Source organism: Medicago truncatula, chromosome 7 (genome assembly GCF_003473485.1).
Source record: "Medicago truncatula cultivar Jemalong A17 chromosome 7, MtrunA17r5.0-ANR, whole genome shotgun sequence".
Classification (NCBI taxonomy): domain Eukaryota; kingdom Viridiplantae; phylum Streptophyta; class Magnoliopsida; order Fabales; family Fabaceae; genus Medicago; species Medicago truncatula.
The window spans coordinates 2411760-2422774 of NC_053048.1; the positions used below are offsets into that span (position 1 = coordinate 2411760).

The 11015-nt window shown below is 33.2% G+C and overlaps 1 protein-coding gene across 1 annotated transcript; it reads left to right on the top strand.

The window, feature by feature from the left end:
* The first annotated feature begins 24 nt into the window (after positions 1–24).
* LOC11405386 (KHG/KDPG aldolase) lies at positions 25–5178 on the top strand. The gene is made up of 9 exons (XM_003621089.3): positions 25–338; positions 1186–1240; positions 1751–1786; positions 1874–1918; positions 2830–2913; positions 3057–3122; positions 3442–3480; positions 4271–4370; positions 4962–5178. The coding sequence occupies exons 1-9, from the start codon at positions 139–141 to the stop codon at positions 5114–5116; spliced, it is 780 nt and encodes a 259-aa protein (XP_003621137.1). The 5' UTR covers positions 25–138; the 3' UTR covers positions 5117–5178.
* The last annotated feature ends 5837 nt before the right edge of the window (positions 5179–11015 follow it).

Below are 11015 nucleotides of genomic sequence, written 5' to 3' on the forward strand. Positions count from 1 at the left end.
TTTAGGGTTTTATTACGTGTTGTTTCCACGTTGGAGTAAAATTTCGGGACATGCAAAGGATAAGCCTTTGATAAATCTTCGACTAAACCCACATGTCGTATTTTCAGAAAACTAGAACCTTTGCACTTACAACAAACAATGGCCTCTGCAAGTACAACCTTAACCTTGAACCAATGTCAATGGTTGTCTTCTTCAACTTCTTCTATGCGTCTTCCTAGCAGCAGGGTTACATGCAAAGCCTCAGAGTCTCATCCTCAGCTTTCAGTATCCACCACAGTTGATAAAACACTCTGCCAAATCAACAATTCTGGTGTCATTGCTTGTCTCAGAGCCAATAGGTCCCACCTTCCACTTTCTTCTTTACTTTCATTTTCGTTTCTCTTTCTCATTTTTATGAATCTTTTTTAGATAAGTAGAACTTAAAACTTAATTTGGTCCCTTATAATTTTCATATGGCCCAGTTAGAAAAAATAATATCCAAATTGTCAGTGTATTATATCTCTCTCTCCTAGTAAACTGTGAGGGACTGAATTTTGTTTTTAGTCAACACGTAATCAATTTATGGGATCAGGGCAAGATGGGAGGGCGTAGAATTTCATTAGTACTTGATGCAATTTTGTGGTTGAATATAGTATCAACATTTCAAATTGAAAGCGTGTTAGAGTGTATCACACGACAATGACACATGCAGTTAGATACAATCACTTTTTTCTTTCTATCGAATTATCGGTGTAACATTGGTCGATTGAAAGTATGTTGAGTGGTCGACACAACAATGACATGTGTGTGGTTATAGACAATCACTTTCATTTTTTCCAAACTATCAGTGTTACATAGGTAGATTGAAAGTGTGTTTGAGTAGCCGACTCGACAATGATACATGTAGTTACATACAATGATACGTTGCTGAATGTTGATGATGAGAAGGGTATTTTACCTTGTGTATGTCTGCGAGCGTGTGTGTTTGTCCATTCCCTTTCTGCTGAACTTGGACATTCTTTTTCATGTTATAAGGAGTTAAAGGAACTGGGTTCGGACTCTGGTGACGGAGAAATTATTAACAATAACAACTGATATTCTAACATTTGGGTAAAACGAAAAATTTGAAAAGTCACAACTACAGTTGGTAAAAAATTTCCAAATCTGTTTATGTTGGCTTACTTTTTGTTTGTCACTTACATATAGTGCAGAAGTGGCATTGGAAGCTGCAAATGCTGCAATAGCAGGTGGCATTTCAGTTGTAAGTTTACTTTTCATGTTCTTTTATTTTGACTTATTAATGATTTTTAATAATAAAAGAAAATTCAACAACATTTATATGGATCAGTTTTGTATAATACTAATAGTTGAATCGCTTCAGATGCTATTCAGCCACCTCGAGAGAAAGTTAGTCATCCTTATGCCATTTCAAAATAGAGTTTAATGGTGATACACTATCGGCGTAAATTAGTTTTACATTGACATTCAATGAAAACTCCATATTGCCACATAAATCCAATTTGTAACCACATCTTAATATAACTGCAAAATATTGAATTCTCATTAGTTGTCAGTGTAAAATTAGTCTACAATGACAGTGCATCTTCCATTCTGTCTTAGATATTCTCTAATCATTAGTTGTCAGTGTAAAATTAGTCTACAATGACAGTGCATCTTCCATTCTGTCTTAGATATTCTCTAAGAGAGTGTAAAATTAGTCTATAATGACAGTGTAAATCTGTAACCACATCTTTGTTTTCTTCACATGTAGTTGGAGATTGTGATGTCTACCCCAGGTGTTTTTGAGGTTGGTAACCGAACCTAACCTTATTTGCTTCCTCACTTTTCTTGTTTTTGAGGTTTAAATTTCGTAATCTGCTTCTTGTCTGTGTAGGTTCTACAGCAGCTGGTGAAGGAGCATCCTAGAATAACTCTAGGGGTATGATTTCATTCTTTAAGTTTCTTTTTGATTTCTCACATTTCATCAGTGTTATATCAAATGAACCGAACTGAAGTTTATGAACGTGAAAAAGATATCGTTATGCTCGCTGATTAACTCAATGTTCTAATTATCGATGCTATAATGTAACCAAAATTTAAGTAACTCTGGATATTTAGAATCTCCGACACACGTGAAATTATTATAAGATTGTAATTTTCTCTATTCAAATTACAAGATATTACTAGCTTGCACAAGAATCCTATTGAAAATTGTCATGATTTCTTTGAGATAGAGATATTGATGTTATAACGAATGAGTTGTCACATAAGATAAGATAGGGATAAGAATGAAAGTCTTAAAGAGAAAAGTGTAGTGGCTTTGCTTATATTGTAGAAAAGATGGTAGAATCTTGTCTTACGTGTTTGGACATGTGTGAAGAAGATCTATAGAAGCATTAGTACGAAGGATAGAATATGTTAAAGATATTACAATAGTTAGAGGTCGAGCGATGCAAGGGAAAACCATATGCCAAATCATTAAAAAGAATATAGAATTGAAAAATAGTTTGTCGTTAAATGCGATAATAATATGATTATGCAGCACCGACACACCTGATTGAAAATGTGCCCAGTGTCAGATACTGAAACACGTGGTTACATTCAATAATTCTATTCCCTCAAATTATTACCGGTGTCGACGGGCTAATGTTGTGTTCGGTATCTGTGTCGGTGCTTAACAGGACGTTATGGCTCATTGATACACGTACCCAACATGCTGAGTGAGAGAAGACGTTGGTCGTTGTTATTGTCTTCGTAACATATAGATGATCAAATATCTATCATTTACATTATAGAAGATTTACATTTCTTTTCAACGATTGTCTGAACTCAACAGATATCTGCCCTTAGGTTGGAACTGTTCTCAGGATTGAGGATGCAAAAACTGCAATTAAAGCCGGGGCTAAATTTCTAATGAGTCCTGCAAATGTTAAGGTTTGAAATTTTATTTACATTTACTTTATAATTATTATTGTTGTTAAAATGGGATTTTGAGATTATTGACTGTCAAATTTCAGTATTTGAGGCCATACTAGGATGTCTTACCAATATGCAGCTTTGTTTAACTTCTTTATCAGGATATTTTGAATTATGTTCAAGGTGGTGACATTTTATACATTCCCGGAACAATGACTCCAACCGAAGTAAGTGTCAACTTTTAGGTTCAAGCTGTTAACAGATTTCATGATTTATTCCTGCAATATAAATGTTCAATCCATTGCATTTGACTGTCTAAAAGAATTAGGAGAAATCATATTTGATTATCTCTGATTTCATTTTATTTCCCTAATTTTAGTTTATTCTCGTCATTTTCATTTTTGATTATGTCATATTATTAGTCATTATTACCATCCTAATCCATTTTCGTATATGAATAGTCCAAGACTGGAGTAATAAAATGTGAAATTTCCATTTGCTTTCTACAGACCGCTGTTTAATAATGATCATTGTTTGCAAATGCAGATATTGTCTGCATATGATGCAGGTGCTAAAATGGTCAAGGTAGGCCTTTCTATTTTCTTTTATGTTTAAATCAATCGAAACCTTTTCTTCTGTATCTATAAAAATCAATATCAATATTATTACATTCCAATTTCTTCCCAATACCTCCCAAAGAAAATCCCAAATCGGATCTCAAATTGACGAGTTTAGGGTATATAGACTATACTTAAACGGTTACATGCGATATGGCATGAAAAATTGTTTATATATGGGAGGTGTCCCCCACCTTGCTAGCTGGTTTTGTACGATTGAGCAATGTCAAACCTAATTTTAAGATGGTATCCAGTTATGAGTGTGACGGAGTTTGTTAAGTGCCACATTGAATCAGTGTTGTCAATTGAGTATTGCAGAAAACAGCAGTTTGTCCAAGTTCCGCAATGCAAAAGTGGTATAACGTCGCTATTTCACAATATTTTGTACTTAAGCATATTGCGGAACAAAGTGATTTGTTCAAATTCCGCTATGCAATGCAGTTAAATTTGCTAAATTTCTAACGAGTCCTGCAAAAACTGCAATTAATGCGGGTGCTAAATTTTACAACTCTGCATTGAATGGGATATGACCTCGGCGGTGAAGAATGTTAAAAATACTGACAAAATGCATTCATTTGACAGACACGACTTACTTCATTTTTTCATGTTCTATTTCTGCTTCGATTAGCACAGTACCTCCTAGCTTGCATATTTAGAACTGTCTGATTATGTAGATTCACTTGTGTCTTTTACTATCCGATTTATTTATACACTAATATACAGTGCATTATATGTTAGCTTGTTATTTCATGTGATAGATTTATCCAGTTTCAGCACTTGGTGGATTTCAGTATATAGCAGCACTAAAGAAGCCCTTTCCTCATGTTTCTATGGTTGCTTCTCAGGGAATAACAATAGGTAGTTTCACATTTTCTTCTATTGAGTTATATACATTTGAGTGATTTTAAGTTCCGATGCCCTCTATGACATAATAGGAGGTTTTTTTTGGTGTTAGGAGAAATTTAAATGTCCAAAATTCTCAGATATTACTATAATCAAAATGTGTTATCAATTGCATAGAAAATTAAAAACAGAAACAAACAAATAAACAATTACACAGGTGCATCGCAGCTACCGATTGCAAACATATTATTTCTCATTCTCAACGTTGGTCTTATTTAAATTTTTCTTTTTTTGGACCATCTAGACTTTGATCATACGTAGTCGGCTTCAGACCGTTGGAATCAGAAATAAAAAAGCAAGCCGATGGCGATTACAGACCGTTAAGTTAAGAAAGAGACAATTTTACTCTCTTAATCTAACGGTTTGTAGCCGGATGCACGATAAAACAGTTTTCACAGGATCGATTTTGCTTTTTAGGCTATCAAAGATTGCTGCTTATTATTAGAACGTAAACTCTTCCATACATGTTTGATAGACACAAGTATGCATTTTAATTAGCAGATTAAGTTAACACCATTGGAATAATTTACCTCTAATTGTTTGTAGATTCAATGGAGGAATATATTATGCGAGGAGCATCAGCAGTTGTTTTATCAGATGCTATATTTGATAAAGAGGCAATTTCTCAATGTAATTTCAGTAAGATATATAAACTTGCACAATCTGCTACCTTGTTGGGTAACCAAGCTGTGAATAGGTGATATTTTTGTAAATATAAATATGGAATGGATGTTGTTTTCTTTTATTCTATGAGGTTTTTTAAGTGTCTGTTGCATTTATTTTTTAAATATTTTTAGAGTTTGTTACAACAGTTAGTGTTTTGAATCAAGTGTCTCAATTCTAGTAATTATACATTTATCCATATCATCATAACTCCTTATATTTTTACCTTGTTGGTAGGAAAATTGCATTATATGTTGGGGCCAAAATTTGAATCCTGGATTTTCCACTTACTCATTTTAAAGATGAATTTTTAACCACTAAATTATTTGATAAAAAAATTAATACAAAAATAAAGAACGGGCACATAACACCGTTGTATCCCACGGCAAAGCGGTAAACCAGGGGTTGTTCTGTATGATTCAATTTTCTGTTGAACTTTAATGTCCTGTTTATCATATCGATAATTCTAATGTTTGGTACTCTTAGAAATCTCTTTGCAAAAAATTTGGAGCAAAGTCTAAAAGCTATGAAGCCCGGATATGGGTACGGGTACGCCGATACGCGAATTTTTTTAAATTACGATACTGTCAAGATACGTTAGCAAAAATTTTATACCAAAACATATTTGTATGTAAAAATACTTGAAGAAAATAAACATTGATTACTCTTCATTATTATCTAATTATAAAAGTCACAATTTTTAAAAAATAATACATGTGATGAAAATAAAAATAAAAAATGTAAAGTTTTTCTTATAAATCATATTATATTTTCATATGTTTGGATATCGACAGAAGAATAATTAAAAGAACTCAACACAAATTTTATCAAATGTTGATTAAATGAATCATCTCTCTCCCTCATTACCTTCATCCACAAGAAGTATAATTTTTGAAACAATTCTACTAATGCATATCTAAAATTGAATCATATATATCTCTCCTTAATTTTTACAACATTGTCTCGTTTTTTTACCTTTTATCTTTTTCTAGGATACATATATGTGAAGTATCTTATAAGTATCCTTGTGTATATATGGAGTATCATATAAGTATCCGATAATATATTTTTTAAAAATTAAATTAATTAATTCTGATACTTCATGAGTACATATCCGTGGAAAATTAGTATATAATACGTATCCGATACGGGTACGTCTTCGTTTTGAAGTATCTGAGTTTCATAGTCTAAAAGAGAGAAGAGAAAGAGGAACCTTTTCAAACCATTATCTCTCTTAAATCATATATGTTTTGTATAAAGTGGTAGAAAGCCAAAGGAAAGAAAAAGAATACAGATTTATACGAAATTTTGAGATATGCAAACGCTCGATATGTCATAAAAAGGATGCATCAAATATATAGAACACTAATGTTGTTTGTTACAATAATAGCGAGAATTGTTATAATTTAAAGTTGTAATTATCAATATATCCATCAATAGAACACTATGTTTTCCTATTGTCGTCTAATTTCGTTAAAAGCAAGCTTTCGGTACTATATAGAAATGCTCTATGCAGAAACAGTCTTCATTATACAAACATTCTAAATAATGCAAGTGCCGGCGAACATTTTAAAGCATGCAAGTGTCGGATATGTTAATAATTCACTAAATCTCTAAGAAAAGATTTCGTTAAATATGTAAGATCATGGTATTTTATCATATTTTTATTCTAAATTATTTTATCTTAATTTGACTTTAAAATAATTTATCTTTGTGATTTATTAAGTGATAATATTATTTTGTATTTTTCTTTCAAAGTATATAGCCAAAATTCATTATATTAATTATTAAATAGTGTACCCTATAACTAACTATTTATTCCTACTATTTTTATGTGTGCACGTGTGGAATTCCTCATCTTTATCTCATGTTAGTATTAATTTAATTAAGTATAATGATCAGCCAATAGTATAGAACAGGAAATGGGACAGGTATACAATAGAATAACTAGTGTAGAGAAAAAGAAATGTGTATAAGAAAGAAAGAAAAAAACCGTGTAACCTACCATTCCTCAAGTATAGTGCCACTCATCTAGGAAGAGAGTTAGTGGGAGAGTTATTTCACTAATAATAACAATCAGTTACCTCTTCTCTTCTATTTAGTCACCACTTTGCTGATTCTACACTTTGAAGAATAGAGAGAAAAGGAAGAACCATAGCGGAGAAGGATGAAGGGTTAATAGAGAGATTAGAGCAAACCTTAGGAAAATTATCATAATCAAGTAAGAATCTTTCTTTTTATTGTTATATATATGTAAACGATGCTAGTAGAACAAGACTAATTACTCTCCCCTATAGAATAAAAATAAATTCGTGACATGACTATTGGAACTCCTAACTCTTGAAAAGAAAAGAAATCAGTGTTATTTTCCTAAGCTTTATTCCAATTTTCATTTAGCACTTATTTATCCTTGAACCATTCTCTAAATATTTTTATTGAATTCTATTTTAACGGGACATATTTTTATGAGTGCAACCTTGAATAAAATTAGTCCATTATTCTAGTTATCTTTGGTGAGTTAAAATGGTTATTGGAATGATTAATCGATGAAAGGTTTTTAGTTAAAACAAGTTTGATGCTTCTTAAATAATAGGACATTACGGTGTGTTTGTTTTGACTACATGAATGAAACCTTTGAGTAAATTTTGAGTCAAACTTTTTGATTTTAATTGAAAGTGTTACTAGTATTATGATTGAAGTCTTTTAATCTAAGTGCTTAAAAAAATAAGTTTTAGTGGAAGTGATTCTAGAATTTAATTCCTAGCATTCGTTTATATAATGTAGTAACTATACTTGTACCAGGTGCTTATATTTGTCTTGTACCAGGTGCTTATATTTGTTTACTAATCTAAAGATTCTATTTTAATAACCAAACAATTAAGCAGGAGTTATTGGTAAATCTTATTTTAACCGAGCCTTGAGTAGGATTTAGGAGTAATATGAATAGGAGTTGGAAACTGAGTTAGTAAGTACTTTTTGTGAAGGTATAGATTCAGTGGAGCAAAGACCATGAGTAGAAATATTAATAGCTGCTATATTGCTAAGGTAAGGGAAAGGGCGCTCCATTTTTTATTTTATATATGTATTTACTTGTTTTTTTAAAAGGGTGATGTTTTTAACATGTTTATGTATTGTATCATGCTTACATACTATGTGAACTTGATTTTGTATTGATTGGTTGTGAGTATAACTTGTTGTTTCATGCTTGGATTGAGGTCTTGCATATTTTGTTAGTCAGCGTTACTGTCGGTGTAATCAATGTCTCTAGCAGGTGGTTAAGACAATGATTAATTAAGTCGGATACTCATTGTGAGTGGTCTATTTTGTGGAGTTAATAAGCAGGTGTCGCATGCATACATTCATTGTCGCGTGGTGCTCATAATTGGTTGGGACCCGAAGTCTTGAGTGCCCATAATTGGTTGGGGCTTATTGTTTCCTTTTGAGTGCTCATAATTGGTTGAGGCTCGTTGTCTTCTTTTGGTGCCCATAATTGGTTGGGACCCGTGGGGTATGTGGTGTCCATAATTGGTTGGAGTCACGGTGGAGTGTTCATAATTGGTTGAAGCCCACAAATATCTACGAAGAACTTTTGTTGCCCTATAAGGAGGTGATATCCGGATCATTTGTGTCGCATATAGGTTAACCTTTAGGGTGTTGTGCATTTGTCGAGTCCATTGTTGTTTTGGGTGTTGACATTTTGTGTACTTTATATTAATATTTGTACTATTTGCATGTCTTTAAATACATGTTAAATAAATGTATAACTTGTATATTTGTTTGTTTGGGAGCTAACACTTTTCCGTATTTGAAAATCAGATAATGATAATGACTTACAGTTGGAGGCTCCGAGATATGTGGACCTTTGATGCGCCTTGGTGAGATTTCTCACAAGTGTTCAAAGTTATGACCAGCTAGGAAGTGTCGTTGGGTAGTGAAAGGCGGAAAGCCTTGTTCTTAGGAATTTTATATTTTGATGTAAAACAACTTTGATTTCCTATTCTGAAAATTCAAGAGAAACTTATTTATTCAATTTTTTTAAGTCAATGAGTTTTCAATTACTTTTATTATTATTTTTAAAAGAAATGTTCTTTTTTTTTACCAAGAATTTCATAAGTTAATCTCTCAAATTTTGGGTCGTTACATTGGTGTGGTTCGGGGACGAACCAAGCGGAAGCTGGTGGGCATGTAACACTCAAGGATGACGAGGGCGGGGAGTGGTCGCCGGTGCACAAGGCACGACAATGAGCGGCTCCTGACAGCTTCTAGAGGAACCGAATCACACCGGAATGAGAGGGTTCCTGAGGCTGTGCAGGTGTGGGACTGCATGGTTGAAAGAAGGCTTATAAGAATTGTTTGGCACTACCTATATCAACAAGATGCATCTTCTTTTCGATAGCTCATTTCATAAGAACTCCACAGTTAAGCGTGCTTGACTTGGAGCAATTTTGGGATGAGTGACCTACCGGGAAGTTTCCCGGTAAGCGTGTGAGTGAGGACAAAACACGCTGAGAAGACTCGTGTTGATTTGTGGGGACAGTCGGCAATCCTGAAAGCAGTCTGGGATGTTACTAATGGTATCAGAGCCGACCTCTCCCAGTACGGTGTGGTTCGGGGACGAACCAAGCGGAAGCTGGTGGGCATGTAACACCCAAGGCTGACGAGGGCGGGGAGTGGTCGCCGGTGCACAATGTAACAGCCCGGTTTTTATCTAGATTTATTTTATTTATTTTATTATGTGTTTATGTGTTTGTGTGTGTGATTAATCATCATGGGTGCATTTTCATGGGTTTTCGTATTAGAAGGGTATTTTGGTAATTTTGTGAGAACAGGTAAAATTATAGTTTGGGGTGAGAATTACTTTTAGTGTTTAGTGAGAGTGGTTATTTCATTAAGTTACTAGAGAAAGTCGAGATTTTACCGTTAGTGACATTTTACCGTTATTAATTAAAATATCGTTTGAAGTGTAGAAATATTTTGGTATGGATAGAAATGGGTTAAGCCCACTAGAAACTAGGTTGAGCCCATTAGTGGAGATAACACTAGGGTTGTCTTAGAGAAATTCATTCATTCACTTTCACAAGATATTTCTAGAGAGAGGTAGAGAGAGAAAGGGGTGAAGAGAAGAAAAAAGGGTTTTGGAGAGAAGAGCTTGAGGAATCAAGATTGGGTGAGCTTAGGAGTTAAAGTGAAGCCTAAGTTGGGATTAATCTTTATCTAAGGTAAGGCGGTTAGTTTTTATCATAATCATTTGGTTAATTCTTTTTCTCTTGATTCTATGCATAATTGATTATGAGAATAAGTGATTATCATGTACCCAATCTTTGAAATTCGTGCTTATGTTGTAGAGATATGTTTGGATATGTTAATTTGATGTTAAATGAATGGTTGATGATGAAATTGCAAGTTCATGATGTATGAAAATGGATAGTTTGTAAATTATGCTCAATTGGTGAATTATGCATGGTTGTTGATGAATTGTGATATGTTTCATGATCAATAGATGTTGATGTTGTTAAGTGATGTTATGGATGCTAATTCATGGCTTGGGTATGCATGATTCATAATTTTGTTGTTGTGAAGTAAGTTGTTGTTGTTAGTTTGGTGAAAATGGATACTTATGTGTTTTGCTCAATTGTTGGATTGGGATATTGTGTTGTTGAATTCATGTCTACATGAAGTGTTGTTGAAGTAGATATGTTGTTGTTCTTGAATGATATCATGAGTATTCCATTTTATGAAATAAGTTGTTTGTATTGGTGAAGTTGTGCTAGATGTTCAAGTGAAGAACCCAAAGTGAAATTTGATATACAAAGTTGTTGACTGAGTTGTCTATGTGGTTGGATGAGTTAAACTTGATGGAATTTCTGTTTTTATGTTATGGTTACGTTAGTCGAGTCGTTTTGGAAGAAAACGGGAGTTTCGTTTGAAAATTCATTT